This window comes from Onychomys torridus, chromosome 23 (genome assembly GCF_903995425.1).
Source record: "Onychomys torridus chromosome 23, mOncTor1.1, whole genome shotgun sequence".
NCBI classification, from domain to species: Eukaryota; Metazoa; Chordata; class Mammalia; order Rodentia; family Cricetidae; genus Onychomys; species Onychomys torridus.
In genome coordinates this window covers 51,453,370-51,479,454 of record NC_050465.1, presented here as the reverse complement: position 1 = coordinate 51,479,454, position 26,085 = coordinate 51,453,370, and the positions used below count along the sequence as shown (strand labels likewise).

The 26,085-nt window shown below is 38.2% G+C and overlaps 1 protein-coding gene across 4 annotated transcripts; it reads left to right on the top strand.

Annotated features, from left to right (window-relative positions):
- Window positions 1–859: 859 nt before the first annotated feature.
- Window positions 860–21,592, top strand: Myl1 (myosin light chain 1). 4 transcript variants are annotated; one of them, XM_036173462.1, is made up of 7 exons: window positions 11,452–11,682; window positions 12,168–12,192; window positions 12,433–12,460; window positions 15,531–15,674; window positions 18,617–18,790; window positions 19,239–19,316; window positions 21,290–21,592. In XM_036173462.1, exons 1-7 carry the CDS (start codon window positions 11,573–11,575, stop codon window positions 21,343–21,345), a joined length of 615 nt encoding a protein of 204 aa, XP_036029355.1. In that variant the 5' UTR covers window positions 11,452–11,572; the 3' UTR covers window positions 21,346–21,592. The 4 variants fall into 4 exon arrangements, with proteins under 4 accessions (XP_036029357.1, XP_036029358.1, XP_036029355.1 ...); XM_036173464.1 differs by lacking the exons at window positions 11,452–11,682; window positions 12,168–12,192; window positions 21,290–21,592 and adding exons at window positions 860–1,128; window positions 20,728–20,770; XM_036173465.1 differs by lacking the exons at window positions 11,452–11,682; window positions 12,433–12,460 and adding an exon at window positions 11,226–11,424.
- Window positions 21,593–26,085: the final 4,493 nt, after the last annotated feature.

Here is a 26,085-nt window from a genome sequence, read left to right as displayed (position 1 = left end):
GTCTAGCCTTGCACACTGGAAGCCAAGAACAAAAATAAGAAATAGCAAATATGAAGTTGCCAGCAAAACAGGCACAATATTGATAATTAAAGACCTTTCCTTTTTAATTTACCTAAAAATCTATTTGTCCCTCTGACATGGAAGTAAAGATGCAGGTAACAAATAATTCCATTTTATGTCACTTAGAAAGCAAAGTGGCAAAATGCATACTTTGGCTGAAAACTATTTTACTACCATCCTTTCATTAAATTATACAGAAAAAAATGAAGCTATAGGGAATAATTTGAACATTATTTTTCTTTGGGTCAGAGACACAGACACACAGATGGAGACAGAGACTGTACTCCTTAGAAAGGAAACCACTTTAAGATCTGATAGCCTTTCCTTATACGTCTGCTTTTTATTTTTAAACACTACCAGTGACCTCTTTGCTGACCAACATTTTCTTGCACATCATGGCCAAGGAGGGAGGGAGGGGCAGGAGGGAAGAAGCTGGGTGAAAGTTGGTGATGGCCTGTGCCAAAATTCCAAGTTGAAATCGAATCCGGTAAAGTATCTTAGGACGGAAAAAAAAAATTACAGCTTCAACAGAACTGTAATTCTACCAAGAAAAAGGTATGTCCATCTGCTGTCACCAAAGCAACTATGTCTGGCTCTGTCACGCTTCTTTCTCCTTTATATAGGGAGGTGGAGAATGGAAAAAAAAAAAAAAAATGCAAGAGGCGTTCAAAAAACTTGAGGAAGCCCTGACCCTTTAGATTCCATTTATAGTCTGAGCCGGAATGCCACCCCCCTGGACAAGTGAACCGGCCAATCCAGCAGCGTGTGTCAAGGTTCTGTTAGGCACTAAGTGAAATATATATGCATGCCCTTATACCATTCAACACTCTGGGTCCAACCTCCAGACGCTGGGCTGTGGGTCAAGCGATCCGCCTCTGCTCTTCCAAGTGTCACTCTGACAGGGTCTTCCGGAGGAGATCTTTCTTTTGTTAACCCATCCATTTCATCCAAATGGCACCAAAGAAAGACGTGAAGAAGCCTGCTGCTGCTGCCCCTGCCCCAGCCCCGGCCCCGGCCCCCGCCCCAGCCAAACCTAAAGAAGAAAAAATCGACCTGTCTGCTATTAAGGTAACTAAACAGGTGAATCGTTTTGGTCACTGAAACATCTTTCAACACTCAGGAACTGAAGGAATTTGAGTGAAGAGGTATATTTTTCATTGAAAAGGAACGGCCTTACTCAGTGAACCCGTGTGTTTTAGGAGCCAGGGATCCTGCTTAATAACGTGGGCTGCAGCCTACGATTCCAGTGACGTTATTAACACTGGGTTCTACAAGGGAGGCTTGTGCTCCCTCTTTTCTTGTGGTTCAGTCTTTGCTGATTCTGTTTTCCATTTCCCCCTAGTTTGTCAAAAGTGCAGTTTAGGGGGAAATACGCCCATCTATAGTTCTTGCATTTACAGATATTTAAAGAGTGCACTTTTAAAATAAAATCTCCGTGGAAATTGGATCCCTAACTCTAAAACGACATCATTAAAAAAAAAAAAAAGTTGAAGACAGCTGATGAACCAGTTGTCTTGGACACATCGATTTCACAGCTGTTTCGTTTCATCTGAGAATTTTTTTTTCAATTCAAATTAATTCCCTCTTCAACTTTGCTTAATAAAATTTCCTATAACACTCAGAGAGATCTCAGTGCAGAAAATCAGGCACTCGGGTGCTTCAGTGGCTACAACTGTCATCGTGTTTATTTATGCACTGCATTTAATTCAGAATGTGTGAGTTCCTTCTAAACGAAACTAACAGGTGTATATTATATCCGTATATAATATACATTTATATATCCGGTCATTTCTATAACTGTTAGTGTGTGCTGAGCCTTTTACATGCTGATCTTGAACTAAGGAGAATGGGGTTGATTTTCCTGTGAACGCTTTTCTGTGAACCAAGTTTTCAGCTTCAGGAGAGATGATCTGTTTTTGGAAAATGACGAATGAGTGTCCCTGTTATCTCTGAGCCACACATCAGATATGTACCTTCTCCTCATTAACTGGGCTCAGATTGGTCCTTGAGGCAGGTTGAAAACCTTCATCTAAGGAACCCAGCCTTATATGGGAAAGTACAGAGTCAAAGTGCTTATGAGGTGATCCTTCCATCCAAGCCAAGGATTCTGTGTGTAGTACATCTAACGTTTCAGGCTTAACACTGCAGAAGAAAGTTACAATGCATTCCACACACAAGAATTCAACTGACTCTCTTAATACAACTGTGGAGCTTTAAAAAAAAAAAATCCCTAAAATAATATTGAATCAGAACTCACATGGGTTTATGTGAGGGAATCAAATATAGTCATAATATTTGTAACATTCCCGCTAAATACAAAATGAGACATGTTCCGAAGGGGGCAAGCATGTTATTATAAATGTTTAATCTTTATCTGAAGTTAGATTTGAAAAGACTTGGTCATAGGATGTAACATTATTAATGCGTGTCCATTTAGGAAAAATGCATGTTGGATCTTCCAAAAATGGTTTTTCTTTTATTTTGATAACAAGATGCATATAGTTAGTTCATTAAAAAGAAACCAAATCTTTCATCTCCAGCAATCAGTCCGTGTCTTTACAGATGCATGCTGACTGTAGCATGCAAATGTGATTACAGCCATCACACTACTTCCTGATTCTCTTCAATGGCTGTAGAATTGTAAAACAGGCCACTCTTTTTTATATTTATTGTGATTTGTGAGACAATATCATCCCTGTTTCTCAGACAAGCTTCTGGAAGGAAAGAAAATGTGTTGTCTTACAAAAAAAAAAAAAAAAAAAAAAAAAAAAAAAAAAAAAAAAAAACCCAGAAGTGTCCCACTAATGAAAACAGGCTTTAATTTTCTATCCAGAGAAATCATGTATCAAAAAGTAATGAATAAATTTCTGTTAACATCAGTTTTTTTTTTTTTAATCCAGAAATCAAGCCAATCACTTGTTCCAGCCAGCAGAGAAATGGCACTTCTCTGCTCCAGCCTTCCATTCTTGTATTAAATTAATGCTGGTGTGAGCAAGAAAAACTAAGGAAGTCCTGAGTGGTAGGAATGCAATATGCCCCACGATCAGCTTTTCGTTGCAGAACAAGAGACAAAATAGACTTTAAGAGGGAACATATATCAAAAAATAGAAGCTAAATGAATCATGAAGAAATGGAAGGGAATTAACCTTTGGTTTCCTTCACAAGGACCATTCCCAATGGAAGGGTCACTAAGGACAAAACTGAAGCTGTCTTGTTTCTGCAAAGGGATATAAATTCCTTCAGTGATTTTTCCCCTCATCAATATGAAATCAGTACAAATTGGAGAGTGTTTGAGCAAAGTCAGAGGATACAATGCAGCTTGGGAGCTTTACAAAATTTAATTTCATCCCAGTAGGTAACAGGAATAATTAGAAAATATATTATAGCATTTCCTATTGTGATGCTTTTAATTACTTGATGTTTCTAGATATATTTTCTCATATAAATTATAACTTTTTTTCAAGAAGAGAAAAGGAACATATCTATATACATATTCATTAACTTTCTGAAAACTCTATAAAGAACAAAACTTAATTAGATTGTAAGACTTATTTCATAAATCCTGTAAGATTAGAAAGCTAACTATCCTTTAAACTGTGGGTAATGCTGAAGTTTAATTATATATAGGAGACAATAATTAAATTCATTCCTCAATACTTTTCCCAACTAAGGCCATGGTCTGTTGTAAACTATACCACATTTAATAGCTACATACTTGACTCACCATAAACTCTGAACAATCTTGGATATATTTTTATTAGTTTGCTTAAATGTGCTTTTCCAATTTGATTTCCTGGTTTGTTAGTTATTTAGAATGCTTCTTCAGTTGTCCTGGTATAAAAATCTTTGAGAGTCTCTGAGCAAATGCCTACCCAATGTCTTATGTCCACACACATTTTTGTAAGTGACATTTTCACAAAGTTCCACTATCATTTGAACATTAATATTACTGTTCTTGGTAGTTCTCAGCTCTCTTTGCCTTCAGAGAGCTGATATATCCAGCAACATATCCCAGGTCTAGAATAATATTGCCTCCCAGGATCACATTTATAGGCATTAAAACCCACCGTTATGATTGTGGGTGCACATAAGGAAGTGAATATTAGTTGCAACCAAGCGAAATGGTGAAAGTAAATGAGTAATGAGATGACCACATGCCTGGATTTTAAGATATCTTTAATATGAATTTTTTTTTGCATGCTGCATGTGTTGGCTGATAAGCCGGATTTGCTGTGAGTGGAGACCTTCATCATATCTTGCAATGTGTTGCTTAAATTTTAATTTGCATTATATTCATGCCACACTCTGGTCACTCCTGACTGGATATTGCAGGAAATATTACAAAATCAGTAGTGGTAAATAATGCATTGACAGAAACTCTACCAAATAACACATCCCCAAACAATAACTAAGCACAGACTTTGAAAGACTTAAATGTTCAATACAGCACGTAACTTGTCAACTGTTCCCAAATACATACATATATATATATACATATATAAATGTTCCTTCACCAAACATTCAGCAATATATATACATACATATGTATATATATATATATATATTGTGTATGAGGTCCAAGGTATAGATTTATTTTGGCTCAGACATGAGAACTTGTTTGGTATCACCTATATTTTCTCTCATTTCTAACAAGGCTAAAATAAACCCAACCCTATTAAAAGAATTTCTGGGAATGTTTGAAGCCAGGCTCCATAAAAGGACTGAAAATTATAAACCTCACTGTAATAATAGCACCCAGCATCCATTGTGAATTTATCCTGGATTATTTTCACATTTAGCCTTTTCAACATTACAGAGATAGTTTTTGTTTCTGTTTTGTTTGCTTATTTGTTTTGTTTTGTTTTTTCGAGACAGGGTTTCTCTGTGTAGTTTTGGTGCCTGTCCTGGAACTCGCTCTGTAGTCCAGGCTGGCCTCGAACTCACAGAGGCTCTGCCTCCTGGGTGCTGGGATTACAGGCATGCACCACCACTGCTGTTTTTATCCTCTTTTTCCCAAGGAGGAAACTGAATTCACATGAGGCCCGTCATTAAATGACTAGTTAAGTGGCGATGGTAAGACTTAACCAGCAGATGAAATCCATAGTCAACTGTGTTAAACACTCAGCTACCTCTGGTTTCTAAAAAATTAGAACACAAAAGGCGCAGGACCTACCAGAGCTGTTCTGTATTACACTGCACCATCCCCTGCAGCCAGGAGAGGGAGTGAGAGGCCCACTGCAGAGTGAGTTCTGCAAGACTTTGACCTTGGCAGTTCTGAGTGTTCTGTTTCTCACAACTTCCCTTACCCTCCCTTACACCTGTCGTTGGGGAGTTACACATTCTGTTTTATAGACAGAAGATGGAATTTTAGGCACTTCAAAGGAGTCTTACTCACTTTGCCCCAACTCCCTGTAAAAATTTATAAACAGGAACGGATATAAAAATAAGTATCCATGTGCAACAAAATGTTGAATTTTAAGCTACTTGTGGTTTTGTCCTACTAAATAAACCCTCAGACAGACAGACCAAATCTAATCTTTAAATCTGTCATCATCAGGCTAATCTCCTGAGACCTCTATTTGCTTGTAAATAAACACACTAATTTAATTAGCATTCTTTGGAGTGATAAGCAGAAATAGCAATGTCACAGATATGATATGGTTAAGTATTAACCTTAATATCATTGAGGGAAAAGCATGAGACAAATACACACAGTCAGTCTCTAATAAAAAAAAAAAAAAAATGAGTGAAAACAGTATATCCTGCAGGGGGCGCGGGGAGCAACAACTATTTAAGCGTGTGAGTTGGGGTCAACAATGTCTTTCGTCTTTTATGTGTCTCTGCTGTGAGAGAAGAAAACAGGTGAAGGGAGTGGAAACCTTGAAGGGCATTTTGTAACTCTCTCCACCGTGACATTTTGAAGTCTATGTAACCGGGCAATGTCTTTACAATGTAAAACGTAACTTGCAAAAGAAGAGATGTGTTCACCAACTACAAGCGAAACTGCTTTTCATTTAAAGATAATTAAATCTGTGCAAGAGGAGAAGATCATAAAGTGGCAGTGCCAAATTTAGCCCTTGACATTTCAGAACTGCAAATGAAGCCCCTGGCACGTTGTCTTTAGAAGCCATTCCATAATTACACAGCATTAAGCACCGTCTGACTCATGGAAATTGTGGAAAGGATTATATTTAGTCTGCTGAGACTGTACTTTCTTCTCTTCGGACTGAAACACTTCTTGTATGAAAATGAGATATTATATAGTTTACGTCTTCATCAATGTTTCTGGTTTGGTTTTTCACCCCAGACCAGAATCGTGATGGCAAAACCTGCAAGATAAAAGTATCAGTGGCTTCCAAATACACTAGTTAAATTTTAAATTATGTGGATGATAAATCCAATTGTTGTAGTCAGAAATGAATAGTAGTGACCTGAAGTTGGAGGCGGGGAGCTTTCCCTAAGTCATTTTTCCTTCTGTCCTTGTGAGTGAGCTGTTCCTTAACTACCAGCCACCCAACAGTATATTAGCTCCTGTTCATAAAAATCCAGTCAACTTGAATGTACTGATGTGAAATTACATTTTGATAAATTTTTCTTTATTGCAATGATTACAACATAATTATCAGTTGAGTTTTCAGATATCCTGTCTTTTTCCATAAAGTAAGTTGACTAATTAAAGGATGCAAAATTCAAAACATATCAGACCCATAAGAAACCCAAGAAATCATATATTCAGGAGATGTTATTTAAATCAAAAGACACAGGATTTGTCAAGACAGTCAGAATAAGATTCCCATTCTAATTCTCATGTACCATCAAAGTCTCTAGAAGAGTATTCAGTATTTATTTATCACAGTTGTCCCAGAAGAAACTTCCATACCAGACAAACAGAAAAAACAATAATAATTTCTTAGCATGTATAGTATTTTTTCAAATGCTTACATTATAAAACTTTAAAAGTGAAGGAATAAAAATACATTTTTAATTTTAAAGAAATTACATACAAATAAGTAAATTTACAAAGGAAACGTGCAGCTCATGAGAAAATTTACATTTATTTCTCATTTTTATTAGCTATAGAAAAGCAGGAGAGAAAACTGGAAAGGAGCAGACTTGGATCCCATTTTGAAACTTGTATCAAAATTCACTTAGGTCTCTACTGGTTCCTACAGATCTGAACTGAGCTATTTTTAATTGCACAGGTTTTGTGCTTAGATGACAGAATTCAGATGACCAGCTAGCTAAGCCTGTTGAACATAGCCTTACCAGGTTAGTCTCATTTCAGACCAATGAATCCAATCTAACCATCTAATAGCTCTTATATCAGAGAGCCTGGACTGGTACCATGTCCTCATTGCTCTAATTTTCCCTGTTTATATAATATTTTAATAAGCATCCTAAATACATTTTGTTGGGCTCAAAATTACAAGGAGAGAAATTTTTTGCCTTTGACCTTAAGTAACTTATCATGAAGCACAACATCCTAAGGGTTTCAAATATTATTTCTAATGGCCTTTTATGGTAGATTCTAAAAACTCTGAAAGAGAAATCAGTTTAATTTTTTTCTTAAAGGTTTATATAGTCTAACTCTGATTTCTCTGCCAGGCAAGAAGGAATATCCAACAATGTTCCCTTGACCGAAAACTGGCTCTGGTTACAGCAGCTTCTTTTCTTAGTTCCGGTCATTGGCATCTGTCCATCCCCTGAAATAGGGAGATCTTTGATGGTCGTAGTCCACGTTCCTTCCTGGGGCGTTTCCCTTAGTATACAACACCACACATTCCCCACATTGCCTTTAATTACAGTTCTTCTTTTGAGATACTAAAATTTAACATATATCAATTCCATATTTTGTTTAACCTCATGGTAATATTTTTTTCCTATAAAGCAATCCCTTCTAGATGCCAGAAAATTTCTTTCATCAGTGAACCAAACTTGATGATGACTAGCTGAAAGACAATTCTCAAAGCAAAAGAGTCTGTCACTGGCAGTAAAAATTCTTAGTGGCAGGTGTCTTACAGACTGCTATTTACCTAAACTCAACACCAAATGTGAATGGATGAGCTGTCGCAATGGGGAATGTGGCCTTTTCTAACCATGTGAGATAAAGACATAGGATAGGAGAATGAAGATGTCTTTAAAAAGAAATTGAAGATTGACCGATTAGAACTCTGGACCATAAGCATTCTTATAAAATCTAAAGGAAAATGCTAGAAATATAAATATTAGGGAATTTTAAATGAGCATGCCTACTATATGCTGAGCAGTTGTGGGTGCTGAAGATGCAGAGAATATACATAATTTCTCTGGAATGTAAACATTTTTAAAAGAACAGATAAAATTTGATGACCTATACTCTAAAGGAAAAACTTATGTTTGAAAGAGGAACTTGGGCCTACAGCCATACCACCCTGAATGCGCCCACAGAGTGTAGTGTATTAGCACGCTAATGGCTTTAACTGAATGAAAATTGACTATGCATCTAGTCGGGGAGGTACCTGTAGAGCTGTGATAGACAAGACCCTAAGTACAAGGCAAAGTCATTGTCCTAGAGAGAGATGCTGTGCTAAAACTCATTCAGGTCCACATCAGAAACAAACTATGGGCTTTCAGCATTGGCCGGGGCTTCCCAGCAGATTGAACAAGAAGGCTGACTAGCTTGCAACGGGAACAAGGAGGCAGGTGCACCCTGGGAAAGACATGTTCTTTGAAGAAGAGGAATTCTTATGAACTATGGAAGAATGTTTACTATGAAAAGAGGAGAGAATAGTGGGTTGCACGCCAGACAGAAAAGACAAACCCAACCTTTGAAGCACACCAGATGATGAACTTTCAAACTGAGGTCCAAACCAAATGGCTATGTGATCAGTTCAAACATTTGCTCAAACAGCTGAAGGTGTTCCTATTGTAACACGGAGAGAGGCAAGAGGGAGTGTACCATCCTAACAGTGGACACACAGGGTTGCATTTCCCCTTTATTCTTAAGCACATAACCTAGATCCAAGGGTCTATGGACTTAGCTATAGTTTACTCTTTCTTGTGTCAATTGATATGCTTAAGTTTATATTTTGATTTTCAGTGGGTTAAAAAAATCTAGACTTTGTTTTGTGGACTTGATAAAGATGTGGAGAAGAGCCGGGCGGTGGTGGCACACGCCTTTAATCCCAGCACTCAGGAGGCAGAGGCAGGTGGATCTTTGTGAGTTTGAGGCCAGCCTGGTCTACAGAGCGAGATCCAGGAAAGGCACAAAAGCTACACAGAGAAACCCTGTCTAGAAAAAACCAAAACAAACAAACAAAAAAAAAAATACAGAGAAAAACTAGGGTGGAATAATTTCAGTTTCTTACCACCCTACAGCTTCTATTTTAAAAGTAACGACAAACCTTTACATGATATCTATGTGGTTAAGAATGGCTTGTTCACAGCATAAATTCAAGTTTTGTGCTGACTTTCCAGTTTACTCACAAGCTTTTATGCAAATTGATCAGGTTTTACATGTATGCAAGGCCACATTTTTCTATCTGAAAAAAAGTGAAATGTGAAAATTATCATTAGGCAACTTCAATGTAATATTTATAGTTACTAGCTTTACTAAGGTTATATACTAGTTCTCAATAAGAATAACTAAAAAATTCAAATTTAATGGTGCAAATACATAAATATAATTATAAAATTAAGAAAGGGGATGGAAAGTATGTTCTATAAGTACTTTAACTTAGACACCAAAAATCATGACATTCTAAGTTACACAATTATTAAAGATTATAAATTTCTAATTTTAATACTCTCCTTCATTTTACTTTTAATGACTCAAAACATATTTAATTTCTCTGTTAACTATCATTCCCCAATAACCTTTTAAAATATCAGTTTCTTTATAAAGACCTGTTTACCCAGGTACTACTAACTTAAAAACTATCATTCTTCATTTGGAGACTCAAGATCCTGTAAGATTTTTTTCACAAAAAAATCTTGGGCTGAAAGTGATATCTATTTCTTAATATTTTGATTGGCATCTAATAATTATTTTGATTAGCATCTAATAAATATTATTATTAACATCTAATAATTACACAGAACAGAGTACCATCATGATATTTTTGTACATGCACATAATTATGTATTTTGAAGAGGAGGTATATATTTAGCTATTTATTTCTCCTGAAATAGTAAAAGATTGTGTTCAAAATATCCATCTTCTCAGTGACACACTTTATGATTTTTATGGATAGCTTCTTTAAGGACAGTTGTAGAAGTCACAATTCATCTTACACCTAGTTCATTTCTTTGAGCTACTTGAAATGTGTAGAGAATGAAAACCATTGTGTCTGAACTCCAGCAAACACCCTAAAGTGGCCATCTCCCCAAAGTCATCCCAGCATTCCACGTTTTCAGAGAAGCTGCTATTGCTGGCCAAGTCCCGTAAACACCTTTAAAATATTTAAGTACTATTTTGCATTGCATGAGCCTAAATAACTTCAGGTTATTTTACTCTTGGTCTGCAGACTGAGCCCCACCCAAAGCATTGAACAAGGCAGCTTGGTTTTAGTAAGAACTTAGCAACAAAAAATAAAACAAACTTGATGTGTCAGTTTTCTTGCTTGCTAAGAATTTCAGAAAATAAAAATACATAAATAGTCTCCATAATAAAGAAAACAGGGAAGGTAGAACATGCCCAAATTTAATATCAGAGATGAAAAGAGGCAGGAAGTGGAACCCCAAGCTACTTTTTGCTTAGATTATTCTCCTAAGAATATTGCTTGCAAAAACATAATCTTTAATGGATACTTGAGACCCTGACCAGATTGCCATGAGGATGTATTCTGAAGAATCCAAAGAACTATACAGAGCACAAAATGCCTTTTCAAGTCCTCAGAACTTTACCATAAGAGTTTTGGAGAGTGTTCCTTCTATTTGAAACCTCAACCCAGTTTCATCTAAGAAGTTCCACACTTGCAAGGTCCATAATTATCCAACAGAAGCCAGAGCCCCCCTGGAGGAATCCTGAGTTCTCCATGAGCAAAGAAACGTCTTAAAGGAATATGTGGCAGGGAACATCTCAGAAGCAAAGACCATAAAAGTACTGGCAGGCTTCAGCCTCACTAGGGCTGCTCACTTGTAGATCCTGGGTTCCTAAAAATAGCCCGAGGGTACATGTCCCTCTCTCTCTTTGCCCTAAGAAAGCTAAAGAACTCCTCCAGGAGGAGTGGCGACTGTCCTGTGAAATCCGATGCTAGATATGAGGTCAGCTGGAGCAGAAATAAAAGGAAGCCGCTGAGAAGGAAGACTCCACTCAGGGATCGGAGCTGCCTTCAGCTTACTCGTCAGCCCCACTGCTGTGTTGCAGCCCAGAACTCCATCATGGTGGGTTCTACAAGAAAATATGCCACTTATAGAAGGATACAGATGAGCAACAGGAGCTTACTGAGAAGACAGGCAGACAAGGAATAGAATGGAGGGAGAACCTGCTTAGTAGAAGGATTTGGGAACCTAATACTGGTTTCGATGATCTATGACGAAGCTAGAAGAAATTGCTTCCAACTCTTGCACCAGATTGGAAAAACAAATGCATCTTCCTCTCCCGAGCAATCCTTTGTGCTACGGCAGCTTTTGCTATTTCACGTAAGATTCATCTGAATTTAGAAGGAAAAGAAAGTGCAACTATAGTGAAATAGTATGCTTTAAAAATAGAATCCAATGATAACTGATAGCGGAAATTAAGCAAACTGCATCTGATTCTTCAATTTTATATACCAGTACAAAAATATGTTAATTAAACCAAAGGACCTAAGATGGTTTTTATATACCATTTTATTTGCAGTTTTAAATGTATATCTTATCAGATGTATGCTACATATAGACCACTATGGCATTCTAGAAAGTGTTCAATTTAGCATTTTTAGTATCTTGACATCATGAAGATAATGAGAAAAGATTTCCTAATTATCTTTTGCAGTAGATTTTACACTCCTAGGTTCAAAATTGCCCTCACACACCCTTCCTGTGCTGAGACCCCCTACATGGTTTCCCAAAGGTCTCAGAGCAGAGAGCACTCTGTCAATGCATTTGAAAGTTCTTTCTTTCTCTCTCTCTCTTTCGCCATGCAGTCCTTCAGTGCTGACCAGATTGCCGGTAAGTGGTTTGAGCTTCTCTACCAAAGGCAGAACTCTGCCTGCAAATGTCACTTAACTCCACAGCATGCGCCTTCGTGGCTCAGACTGTTCGTGTCCATGCCATGCCTGAGCTCAGAAAACTGGGCTGACTTCTGGAGCTCACTTTGAAGAGCACTCAGGGAATGAGCTGGACGCACTTATAAATCGGGACGCTCTTTTCGGGTTGAAACATGTCTTGTGATTGATTTCTTTCTGACAGATCGAGTTCTCTAAGGAACAGCAGGATGGTAAGTTAAAAGCTGCAGCCGTTCACATGCGCAGACTCATAGAGGTGTCGAGTGAGAGAACCAGCCCCCTTGGCATGAGCTAAGTGCTGCCATACTGGCGGAGTTCTTCTAAATATAAATTGCTTTCAATCACTCTGAATATAACCCTGCTTAACTGAAGCCCTTGCTTATAGTTAGTGATCAAAGATCTAAGGAGATAAAAAATAGAATACTGACCTATATAGCCTCTGATTTCTAAATAAGATGATAAACTTGATACATAGGAAAGATTATATATGACGTATCCACAAAGGTTTTAGAAACCTATTCACAACAGGTTTTAGAGAATTAATGTGCTAATCAAAACCCTAGAGAGAGATTTGGTAGGTCTGAAGTGTTCAATCTGGAAAATGAAACTGACTAGGAAAGCAGCCCTGGTGGTCAAACCTGCCTAGTCTCCCAGGAAACATGGAATTGTGGACTGGAAGTGCATTCGCAGACAGAGAAGGATCCTAGTCCAGCACTTCATTAAGGGGTCTGAGACACACAGCTGGAGACATGACAGGTCTTTCTTCCTCAATGACCAAAGAATTTAGGAAGAGTATCATGATCTTGGATGAATTCAAACGGACTAGACAGTTTTCTTATGAACAGACACTATCAATGAGTCTCAAACATTTTTTTTAAAATTGAAGAGACCCTGGATAGATTCCCTAAAACTTTAATTTTTTTTTCCCTTTGTGTCTTTGGATTCAAAAGGGCCCAGTCTCCTAAACAAGCTCAATTTGGGGGTTAGGAAGTATAGGGAGAAAATTTTAATGGGGTGAAATATTCACAGTATATGGACAACTAAATAAAGTTAATTTGTAGAAAAGAAAGACAGAAACAGGTTAGTTTTGTGATGCTATTATGTTAGGTGATCAGCCATAATATGTATAGTAATGTATTGTATATAGTATACAATATATAAGATAGAAGTAATTATGGGTGGCTAGTAACTGTTCTCTACCTAAAGCCTTCCATATTGTTCAGTCTCTTTCAGGATCATGTTTGTTACGATGTTGTCTGGGTATCAGTTTAAAACAAAAGGTTATTTGCTGTAGTACAAACTCACTGATACCAGTATCATGGTTATTGGCCTCATGTAGACAGTTTAGACGATTGGGTAACTTTTAATTCAAGATCATCTAAAGTTATACTGTGAAGGATTTGTCTTAAAGGAAATAATGATTCTAATTTGTTTAAATATACTTTTAACTGGTGATGCAGCTACATCATTAACCCTGGCCTCTCAGTCCTCTACAATTCTCGACTTACAATATCACTTAAACTATCACTGGACCAAACAATGAAAGATTCTAAAGCTCTTGCTGAGACAAATGTACTTAGCATTGAGTGTGAGACCCATCATCCAGTATTGAAAACAGGTTTTAGCCACAAAATTGAATAAACATTGATACATTGGCCTGGGTTTTTTTTTTTCTTTGTGTCAGAAAAACAGATGTAAACTATTTAAACTAAGTGGGAATTCTGTGCCTTCAGAATAAATTAAAACCACTTGAATTTGTGTCCTTGCTTAGTGAATGAAGAATGTTGTTGGTACCATTCTATTTGGATTGACGGGAAGGGGAGGAAAGTAAAGAAAACTATAGCATTTTGAAGGTTTAGGACTCAGGCTGTTTGTCAGCATGACCACCAGCTATATATGGCTACTTAAGCATTAATTGATTTTTAAATTATCAGTGTTAAAGTCTGTATCTTCACACTCACCAGCCACATTTAAGTGTTCAAAACCACCATTATAGAACAGGCAGGGAATAATTTCATCACTCGATATTTTGGAAATGGTGTGGTGCTGGGCAAAAAGGTCAGCTGATACGTTCTTAAAGGACACATAGGAAAACCTGTTAGGCTTTGCCTGCACTGTTGTCTGTGAAGACAACTCACTCTGTTCTTGAGGTTCAGCAAAAACCACAAACAACATATAAACAGAGGGGCATGGTGAGATTACAGTAAAATGCTGTTACTATAGCCAGTCAAGGAAGGAGGTCTCCAGTGTGTTCTGGAACGAGGAAGAGAAGAACTAAAACCTTGGGCTAAAAGTCCAGGATTAAAAGAATGAGTTCTCTGGCCTCTACCTGTAAGTGACCAAAGCATATGTCAGAGTGATGCCATTACACTCATAAAAGTCCCATTTCTACACCAGCATCTGAGCCGGGTGACTGGGCGCCCTCAGAGCACTGGGCCTGGTGTCTGAAGCCAGTGGCGAGAGGAGTCCAGTTCCACGTGACCTTTAGAAAGATAAAAAATAGTATGTGACTCATGAAACCACAAGGCATAAGCCTTTCTTTTTCCAGGTTGGGGCAGACTATGGTGAGATTGCATAGGATTTAAATAAGAATAGGGACATGACCTATAGCTGATTGTGTACATGGCACCCAGTGTAATCTTAGATTAAAAGGCACTGGGATATGGTAAAATTTGTGTTCCATTTTTTTTTTTTTTTTTTTTTTGTATGTGGAGCTGAGGATCGAACCCAGGGCCTTGCGCTTGCTAGGCAAGCGCTCTACCACTGAGCTAAATCCCCAAACCCCAAAATTTGTGTTCCCAAAGAAGATTTTTCTACAAACTTAAGAAGTTTGAGTTAAACTCACATAAAATAGCCCCAGCTGGAAATTTGCTTTCTTGAAATTTTACCAGCATTGCCAATTACTTGAAGGACTATTTGGAGACTCTTAAGCTTTCTCAAGGCATCAGAATACTTTAAGTGGCTCTTGCTTCCTACACAGATGAAAGGAATATGAATCACTATCACTGGGAGCTCCAATTTCCATAATTAAAATTAATTCCACATTAGTAATAACGTGGCATAAAACTAGAAATGCTGCTTTAAAACAATTCCCCACAGAAACACCAAAAGGGTTGGCCGGTGATTGTTTAATAGGGGGAGAAAACTTCAGTGGTTGGAAGAAACTATAAAAACAGAGAAGAGTTTGAACTGAACCCTTGAAGGACCTGGGGTTAATTAGAAGGTTTCGGAAAATAAAAAGCCAGAACCCAACAGGGCCTGAACGTATTGTGCTTCTTGCAGAATTCAAGGAGGCGTTTCTCCTGTTTGACAGAACAGGAGAAAGCAAGATCACCTTAAGTCAAGTGGGAGATGTCCTCCGGGCTCTGGGCACAAACCCCACCAATGCAGAGGTCAAGAAGGTTCTCGGGAATCCCAGCAATGAAGGTAGGTTTCTCGAAGACCAGTGAAAATTAGGAAGGGGCTCCCACACAATAGACTCAGTTTGCTCCTGAGGGTGGCAGCCATGCCTCTCATCCCTGGGAAGCCTCAGCTTTTGTAAATTAAAGAGCTACCTTTCATTGAGGACCTGTAAGTGTGCTAAAACAGCACACTGGAGGGGAGAAAGGGGATGGAATGATGAGACCATCGTGCTCAGCATCATATCCAAGTCCGGGGCTAATGAGGTAAGGCATAGATGGGCACAATCCCTTTTCCAGAGTTCATTCCTTTAAAGGCAAAAGCACATTTTAGAAAGTAGTTTAACTTTAACTAAAACACGGTTGTATCATCTCCCTCCTTTCCTAGTGGAGCCAGTACGCTGAGTGGACTTCCCTCCACCCCCCACTCCCAGGCCCCTTCCTTCCAACCCTCCCCATGCTTCCCCTCACTGCCCCTCACATCCACACTTTCACTGTTACTTTTTATATAGGTGCATAAATATATAAACACATTCATACAACCCTTTGGGTCTGTTTAGTGTTGCTGTATGATGTCAGGGCTGACCACTTGGTTTTGAGTAATTAGGAGGCTCATCCCTGGGAAAGGTGAAATTTCCCTCTCTCAGCTTTTCTCATTTGCCTGTAGTTGTTTGTTTAGAAGTGGGGTCCCCTAAGATTCCCCACATCCATGGTCTCATGTCTATTCTTGCCCTTCTTCAGGTTCTGTTCAGGCAGCCATACTGTTGACGTTATAGGTGCATCTTCCCCATGTCATGCCCAGGAGACACAGTCTCATGGCCGACTTCCCGATCCTTGGCTTGTAAAACAAAATTTTAACAAAGACATTGATATATATATAGCTAAAATATAATATACTTTTATAAAGCCAGGGAAAATCATAATGGCATCCTTCTAGAGAACACCTTTTTTTTTTTTTTTTTTTATAACAACCATGAAAATAAAGTTGCAGTGTTCCGAAGCCACTGAGACACATCTACTGACCTTAGCCAAGGTACTTTGGCTTTGCTTCAGTGACCACTTTAAAGGAACTCAGCTATCTTAATTAAATAGGCAGGGTTACATCTTAATGAGTATTTTCTATTTACAAACATATATATATATATACCTTGAAAATCCTGCTTTCTCTCTCCCCAGGTAAGTCCTGGAACAAGAATCAGTGAGGTGCATAAGGGGAAATTACAGAAGTCACTCACTCCATATGGAAATCCAGTCATGAGTCCAGAACAAGGAAATTGCTTTTAATCCCAGTGGCTCATGGCAAAGTATAACAACCTATTGGAAAATGTGACTCTAAACAAAAAAGACAAGACACAAAATGGAAGGTTTCTCAAGTAGAAATGTGGGCTGTTTGTCTTTGCCTTAGTGGGGGAGAAGAATGAGGGGCAGGAAATTGATCCTGTGTTTCTCCTGAGGACTAAAAAATACACTGGTGGGTTTTTCTTCACTAAGAAAGAGAGACAAGGAGAGAGAGAGAGAGAGAGAGAGAGAGAGAGAGAGAGAGAGAGAGAGAGAGAGAGAGAACAAGAACATAGATTGCAAGAAAACTTACCTCTACATAAGATAACCTGTCTTCACTGAAGACATGACCAATGGGCAGGAATGTGAGAAAGCAGACTAAGCCTCATTTTCACATAACAATGTCTCACTTAGAAGCATCCCTCTTTAACAGAATTTTTAGGTAAGTCCTCATTTACTCAACACCCAAATGTGATCTTTCTAATACTGCCCAGTGTGTCAGATTTTCTTTTGTAAAAGAAGAGGGAAATTTTTATTTGGGGGGATATAATGTCATCTATATACACACTATACATAGATATGTATAGATGAAATTATATATATATATATATATATATATATATATATATATATATTCACACACACACACACACACACACACACATGGGTAGTTTATTTTATACTTTTTTTGTGAATAAGTTTATCTCATCAGAGATTTTGAAGAACATCCTAGCATCTCTGGTCTGGAATTAGAAAGGAGTCAGGATGTCACACACTATTTGACACACACTCTTTCCTTGTGAGCCTCTTTTTAAAATTACTTCAAATTTAAAGAAATTGAAGACTCTACAAAGACTCAGGCATAGGGGCCATATGTAGTCAAAATTCAATGTTTATATTATTATGGAAATTTTTATATTGTTTCCCTGGTACTTACAGAATATAGTAAATCACAGTACTAATAAAATGTATTAAGTAATCGATTTGTCCCAAACATTTTAACAAGCTTTTCATGCACTGGGTTCACTAAAATCTCACAATAACACTGAACAGTACTTCTATTTTAAAACTGAGATTGCAGTGCACGAAGAGGTTGGAAGAGTTGAGCCAAAGGGCTGAGGAGAGGACTCCGCAGTTAAAGGCATTTCCTGCTCTTGCAGGGGAACCAGGTTAGGTCCCCAGCACCCACATCAGGTGACACAACCAGCGACTTTAGTTCCAAGGGGTCTAACACCTACTCACCTTCTGCAGGCACCAGCAAACGTGTGGTGCACATACATATGTGTAAAATAATTTAAAGAGAGGAAGGTCGAACCACATTTGAGGGGGGGACATACTTTTAATCTCAGCATTTTCAAAGTGGAGATAGAAGGCTCAGGAGTTTGACGTCATCCTCCATGGCCAGTCGGAGGCCACACAGGGATGAGTAAGATCCTGTCTTTAAAAACTAACAATGAATAAAAATAAAGTTGCTCACTGCTGCAAAGTTGGGTTGAGCTGGGAATAAAGCTTAGCACTGGGACTGCAGAACTCATCTTATTGTCTGCTAACATATTTTTTTGTCAGTTTAGTGGTTTATCAACTGAAATTTAAACTGTGTGAAGATTTTTATGAACATTTGTATTTGGTTTGTGACTCAGAGATGGTGTCTTACAGTGACTACTAACTCTGCAAATGGCAATTTTCTTCCAGAGATGAATGCTAAGAAAATTGAGTTTGAACAGTTTCTGCCCATGATGCAAGCTATCTCCAACAACAAGGACCAGGGAGGCTATGAAGATTTTGTTGAGGGTCTGCGCGTCTTTGACAAGGAGGGCAATGGCACCGTCATGGGTGCTGAACTCCGCCATGTCCTTGCCACTCTAGGTAAGGGCATGCATTTCCGTGAGCTGAACAGGCGAGTTATACACAGGGAAGACCATGCCAGGAAAGCCATGTCATAATCAAAATAGTCAGGGGAAAGATGCCAAAAGAAAAATGAAAAAATAATAGTCAAAAGTCTGTGACTTCTTCCTTTGGCCTCTTGGATAGTGCGTCTGTTTGGGGGTAAAGTAATAACACAGAGTACTGGACATGAGTAAGAAAAACATTGTGCTTCCCCCAGGTTGTAGATGGGGCATGAGGGATAATGATTATTTCATCCATCCATCCAAAATCAGCTCAAAGAGAGGGAAATAAGAAGAGACAAGCGTTCATCCCCCAAGAGTTCAGTCATAGTTTCAAGAGCCCATGGCTGCTGATCCCTTCTTATAGTGGGAATCTGAAAGTATTCTGTCATCCTGTTTCTAAAACTAGGAGTGTTTTGTATCACCAGGTGAGAAGATGAAGGAGGAAGAAGTGGAAACATTGCTGGCGGGCCAGGAAGACTCCAACGGGTGCATCAACTATGAAGGTACAACCATCCAGCACCTTCCGCTTCAGCAGCTCTTACCTCACTGAAGATAGATTTCTTTTTTTTTTTCCTTTTATTTCTTTCCATTTTTGTTTGTTTGTTTGTTTTTGGTTTTGTCTTTTTTAGGTTTGTTTGGTTTTTTGTTTTGTTTTGTTTTGTCTCATGACAGGGTTTCTCTGTATTGCCTTGGCTGTCACGGAACTCACTCTGTAGACCCAGCTGGCCTCAAACTCACAGAGATCCTCCTGCTTCTGCCTCCCAAGTGCTGGGATTAAGGGCATGCACCATCACTGCCCAGTGATAGATTCGTTTTCAATGTTAACTTATTTTTCTTTTCTTTATTGATGCATTTTATTTATTATAAGTTAATGACCTAATTCTGAGATATTTATATGAGGACCCAAACAGATATGCAGAATTAATTCCAGTGTTTTTTGGAAATCCCATGCGGTCTTACTGTTTGACCTGTGTTTCCTTTTATTTCCTCTTAACTTTTCCATGATATCCCTGAAGGATAGACAGTTTAAACTAGAATTACGTATAATGCATCACCAGAGTTGAACAGATTTTGAAGTGTTTTACTAGTACAAAAACCATAAGAATCAAGAAACTGGATGTCAAAGAGATGGCAAATCATTTACAGCAAGGCTGGTCCTGAAATTTAGTTCTCTTTGTCTAGTGGTCTTGTTTACATGAAAATCATTTAATAGTTTCATGTGGTGGCATACATTTGTAATTCTAGGAAGTTGAAGAAAGAGGAGCCAGGCCTGGGCTATAGAGGGAGACCCTGCTGGAAGGAGGAAAAGAGGGAGGAATGGACGGATAGACACACATACACAAGGGGGGGGGGGATGAGGAGGGCAGAGACGCACACAGAAGTGGGTGAGGGAGAGAAGAGAATACCACTCCATAGTAGCCAGCTGCTTATTTCCAGCTGCCAGGACAACAATGTCACACAAAGGGTATGAAAGCAATACATGCTCAAAGTAAATATTGAAAATAAAGCTGTGTAATATCATTTGAAATTTACAATATCCCCAATATACTCTCTCTCCAAAGACCAGTGACATTTCAACAAATATATTAATAGCTTTGATGAAAGTATAAATTTACAATGTTCCAAATTTAGAAAAAGCATAAGAAAAAAATAAACAAAAAAGAGGACAGGAAAGGAGGAGGAGAAGGGAAAAGAAGAAAATAAAGGCATCCAGCCATGCCAGTCTTTGCTAGAATGTACCTTTTACCCATAAATAATTCCTATTTGGTTGTTATAAATACATTATGTAGAATAACTTCTAATAATATCATTGAGACAAATAGACAGTCATCTGTAAAACAGTCAAATCTCAACTTCTTTTTAATTAATCCAGTTTGACTTTTCTAACTCTTAATTGTATATATTGTCCAACAGCCTTTGTCAAGCACATCATGTCTGTGTAAATGGAGTCTTCGAGGTATACACCTACCCTCTCTTTAATATTAAGGTTTGGGTGATATTTTGTTTAAAGAAATAACAGCTTCACTGCATATGCATATATATGCTTTAGATATAATTAGTATTGCCTCCTAATTGCAAGTTGTTTATATTAACCAGAATATGCCATCCTCTTGATACAATTGATGCAACATATTCATATGTGTGTACAAGCAAAACCCTTTTGCCTGTCTATAAACCCTGTCTTTTAAACTATACTACAATTAAACAGTAGAAATTCAACTAACCAGAGACTAGTTAATTTAGTTGGCATGTACCACTACTGAAAACACTGTCTTAAGTTCTTTGAATACCATTAGCTTTTAACAAATACTGCTCTAACAAACTACACTTTAATAGCTGAGATTCAAGTGCCAGCAACAAGGTTCTTAAAGCAAAGATGTGACTTGCCTTGAGAGTGTTGGCTCATGGTTTCCATCAGAGTGTTCTTTCCAAAAAGATGCTATCAACATCTAAGTTGCTTCTGTTTACCCTACAGATCACAGTGTCTGGGAAGACTGGCCAGAATGTCAGTTCAAGAAGACCCATGGCTAACTGTCCAAATCTTCTTATCACTACCACCCAGAAGATCAAAGCAATCTAGACCATTCTCGTCTGAAGGATTCCCTTGATTTTTATAAGCCTTGAGTTTTTCATTACACACAAATCAGGCATCCACTGTTCTGGGGGAGATAAATAAATATTGATGATCTCAAGTCCAAGCATCCCTTTATCATCTACTTGGGTCCACAACATTCTTAAAACAGTACATCAATAAACTTGGTCAGTCTGGAATACTCAAGTTGTGTTGTGTCTTACTTTTTTGCTTTACGAAAATAGTTTTTAAGAATTCAATTCTTATGGTAAATTATAAAAAAATATTGATGAGTTACAAATTTACTTTAAAAATGCCACTGAAGGGCCTGATGAGACAGCTTTGTGGGTAAAGGCAAGTGCCACCAAGCTTAAAGACCTTCATTTTATCCCTGGGATGCACATGACAAAAGAGAACGGATTCCCACACTTGTCCTCAGGTCACAGAATGCATGCCATGCCCCGCTCCCCACACATACACACAAATAAAAATAATCAGGTGAATAAATAATAAATTCAAAAAGAAAAATTAAAGTTGTTGCAATCTACACCAATAACAGATTGAATAATAAAGTTATATATTATTTTTAAAGTTGAGTAGAGAATGAGGAAATTCAGATAGGAGCTGGGGCATTTTAACAGACTATTTAGGCAATTTAAGGTAAAATTGGGTCCTTCAAATTTATGTTAATCATTATTTATGGCTTAATCTATTTCCTTTGTAGTAACAATCGGTCTATTAGAAAACTGTAGAAGACTTTGAATTTTCTCTCTGATGACTTCAAAAATAAAATACAGTGTGACCTTTTAGCTGTTACTTAAAAAACAAAAAACAAAAAACAAAACAAAACAAAAACCTCCCTGAGATGAAGGGCTCATTGCTCATCTCAGGATTCTGTTTATTGTTATTCCTCTCCCACTACAACCTGTTCTGCTTTCTGTGCACATGTGCCCATATCTCAGCTTAGCCCTTTACTATATATACATCAAAGAAGCACAAAACCTAAATGGAAAAGTTTACAAAATAAGCTTTATCACCTCTATGAATCACATATACCTTTCCACAGCAGACCCTGGAAGGAGGAAGGGTTAGTTTGGTGTAGATGTCCCCACATCCCTGAAAAGGTAACCATCACAAGGAAGATTCCAAATTCTCTCAGAAGCACTGGCCGAGGTATACCTCTTGGGAGGGGATGTTGACAACTTCAAGTCAACAAACTCCTTCTATCTGGCAAAAGCCACATGTATTCTAGTCACTAACCTGTGCTTTGGTGGCTAAGTTGGGACGCTGCAACAACATGTTTAAAGAAAGCGAACTATGACCCTGTGACCTTGAAGCTAAGTTTACCTAACACCAAGAATTGGAAACACCACAGAGTACCTATCTCGGAGAACGGAAGGCTGCAACTGTACTTTCCTTTATGGGGACCACACACCAGTGCCACTGAGAATGTGAGATGTGCCTAGTGAGATGAGTTAATTGAACTTTTAATTATGCTTCATTTTAACTTACTCAAGATTTTAATTTAATGGCTACATGTGACTCATGACTACCATATTGAACAGTGAGGTTCTCAATACACATTTACTTTTAATTATTACATGAGACAATTAAAATAGTTTTTTAATTCAAAAGGTCACATATGAAATTGTCATTTTTTTAAATTGTGTGGTAGTGCATGGATTCAATCCCAGCACTTGAGAGGCAGAAACAGGTGGAACTCTGAGTTCGAGGCTCACTTGGTCTATATAGTGAGTTCCAGGACAGCCAAGGCTGCACAAAGAAACCATCCCCCAAAAAAACCAAAAACTTAAAAAAAAAAATGTTTTCAAAAATATAAAGATCACCGTGTAGAGAAAACGGCGACTACGTGTAGCCTCATCATAAAGGGTTCATTTTTCTCTTATGATCTGTGGCTCCGTTCTCATCACGTCCATTTCTTTAAAACTTTTTTCAGCCAGAAAAGCATGGTGTCTGAGGGGTGCTAAATTGTTACTTTCAAGCTTTATGTATAATGCTTTCCCCTCAAGATTTTATGAAACTGTTTTAACCCTCCCCACGGGACAGCTTCAGCACACTGTCATGGGACCTAACCTTATTAAATTACCATGTGCGAAACGCCCATAACTTGAGTAGCAGCAGGTGCAAAATGCAGTCGCAGGCTGAAGAGCGGCAGTCATTTTTAACACTCCCCACTGCTGGAGAAACAACAGGTGCCTGAATTCCTCAGCCTTTAAAAATAACTTTTAAAAAGCCTGTGCTGCATAAGCAAATATTTTCAAGTTTGTTTTTAAACCGTCTTCGAGTTACCTTGCCTACGAAATACATCATACATCGATTTTTCTTGTCTCAAAATTACATTTGAAATCTAAGCACATAAGAATGTATTCCTCTTTAGCAATGAAATAAATAACTATTATTTAAATGGAAAATTAAGTTATATTTTTAAACTTCTAGGTAATATTTTTCAAGAAATATCGTATAGTAAAGGGACTGTAATAGACCTTTCCTAACTTGTCATCTCACGGCAGCCTTTCACAGCAATGGTAAAATTCTTTTTCAGTGATGACAAATATAACTTGCAACTTAGCAGAATGAAGAAAGAATATGTTCCCTCAGCGCCATGATTTTCAGAAAATCATGGATCTATAGATCTCCTCAGCAATGTCTATAATCCCCAAAGAAAGGAAATTAAACGTAAACATCAGTTTGAAGTCCAGACTAATGACCTAAACACTCTACAATCACCAAGGCACGAAAGTCTGGGGGTGGGAGGATGAATAAGTAATTCAGGCAATGATTTCAATTTTACAGTTTGGTAAGCAGTAAGTGGGTAAGTCCTAGGCTAAGAAAAAGTCATGGCATGGGGAACAGTGATGGGTTACAAGACCTGCTGGCAAGCCTTCCAGAAGCTTCAGAAAAGATAGTTTTCTCAACCAACAGGTCTTTTTCTCGCCTAACAGTATCCCAACAGACTTTATCTCCTAACAGTGTGACTGACCAGAGACACCACAGCCATGCAAAAGAGAAGCACTGCCCCTCCTAGATCAGGCCAAATGTGGCCCATGCCTTGGACTCCAGCTTTAGAGCACCCCACTCCAGCCTCACTTCTCGCTGACAACCGCCCTCCGTCCAGATCCAAGCAGTATACTCTGGAACACAGCATGCCACTCTATCCTAGGCCACTCAAGGTTCGCAGGAGCCCAAATTTCCCTGCCTAAATGGTGTCAAGCATCCTCTAAGGACAAGAGTGGGCATCTTCCTAGGTCCACCCTCCTAAGGGAAGACCTGCAGTGATGAGTATAGAGGCTGTTAATGCCTTCTAGCATTGTTTGTTCACCTGAGTCTTATTCACCCAGGCAACTCCTGCCAGTCCAGGATGGTGCTGAAGGAAAGAACTGAAGATGAGCAATCTCTGTGTTATGTGGCAGATCACCAAGAAGTTAAAAATTCCACCTTGGCTTTCTCGGTAATTATGACATAATATTTTTCAGAAGAAAAAAAAAAAGGTCTACAGAAGAAAACAAAAATATATGTCACAGCTTGTTAGTTTGATCCATAAGCAAGCATTTAAATTTATTCTAACTGAATCTCTCTCTGTGCTCTCATCTGTAAGATTTGAAGGTGGACTTTCTGAATATAAAGCTTAGACTTTTCAGGGACCAGTCTTAACATTGCTCAGAAATAGAGGCCCACTTCATTTAAACAATTAAGAAAATAATTGCTGAGTAGTACTCCATTGTGTATATGTAGCATATTTTCTTTATCCATTCTTTGGTTGAGGGGCATCTAGGTTGTTTCCAGGTTCTGGCTATAATGAATAATGCTGCTATGAACATAGATGAGCAAATGTCCTTGTGGTATGATTGAGCATCCCTTGGATATATGGCCAAGAGTGATATCCTTGGGTCTTGAAGTAGATTGATTTCAAATTTTGTGAGAAGTTCCACACTGATTTCCAAAGTGGCTGTATAAGTTTGCACTCCCACCAACAGTGAAGGAGTGTTTCCCTTGCTCCACATACTCTCCAACATAAGCTGCCATCAGTGTTTTTGATCTTAGCCATTCTGACAGGTGCAAGATGGTATCTCAGAGTTATTCTGATTTGCATCTCCCTGATGACTAAGGATATTGAGCAATTCCTTAAATTTCTTTCAGCCATTTGAGATTCTTCTGTTGATAATTTTCTGTTTAGCCCTGTAGCCCATTTTTTAAATTGAATTGTTTGGTATTTTGATGGCTAGTTTCTTGAGTTGTTTATGTATTTTGGAGATCAGCTCACTGTCAGAAGTGGGGTTGGTGAAGATCTTATCCCATTTTTTAAGCTGTCATTTTGTCTTATTTACCATGTCCTTCGCCTTACAGAAGCCCCTCAGTTTCAGGAGATCCCATTTAGTAGTTTGATCCCATTTAGTAGTAGTGTCTGTGCCACTGGTATTATATTTAGGAAGTGGTCTCCTGTGTCAATGGGTTCTAAGCTACTTCCTCCTTATTTTTCTATCAGGTTCAGTGTAACTGGATTTATGTTGAAGTCTTTGATCCACTTGGACTTGAGTTTTGTGCATGGCGATAGATATGGATCTATTTGCAATCTTCTGCACGTTGACACCCAGTTATGCCAATATTATCAACTGTATAAAAACAATGACATGAAATTTGCAGGCAAATGGATGGAACTAGAAAATATCATCCTGAGTGAC

Excerpts from the sequence above, each read along its gene's own strand:
- Myl1 (XM_036173462.1), top strand. The coding sequence starts at position 11,573 with ATGACGAAGCTAGAAGAAATTGCTTCCAACTCTTGCACCAGATTGGAA. Across the intron at positions 12,461-15,530 it reads CTCTAAGGAACAGCAGGATG|AATTCAAGGAGGCGTTTCTC; the intron begins GTAAGTTAAAAG and ends TGCTTCTTGCAG. Across the intron at positions 15,675-18,616 it reads CGGGAATCCCAGCAATGAAG|AGATGAATGCTAAGAAAATT; the intron begins GTAGGTTTCTCG and ends ATTTTCTTCCAG.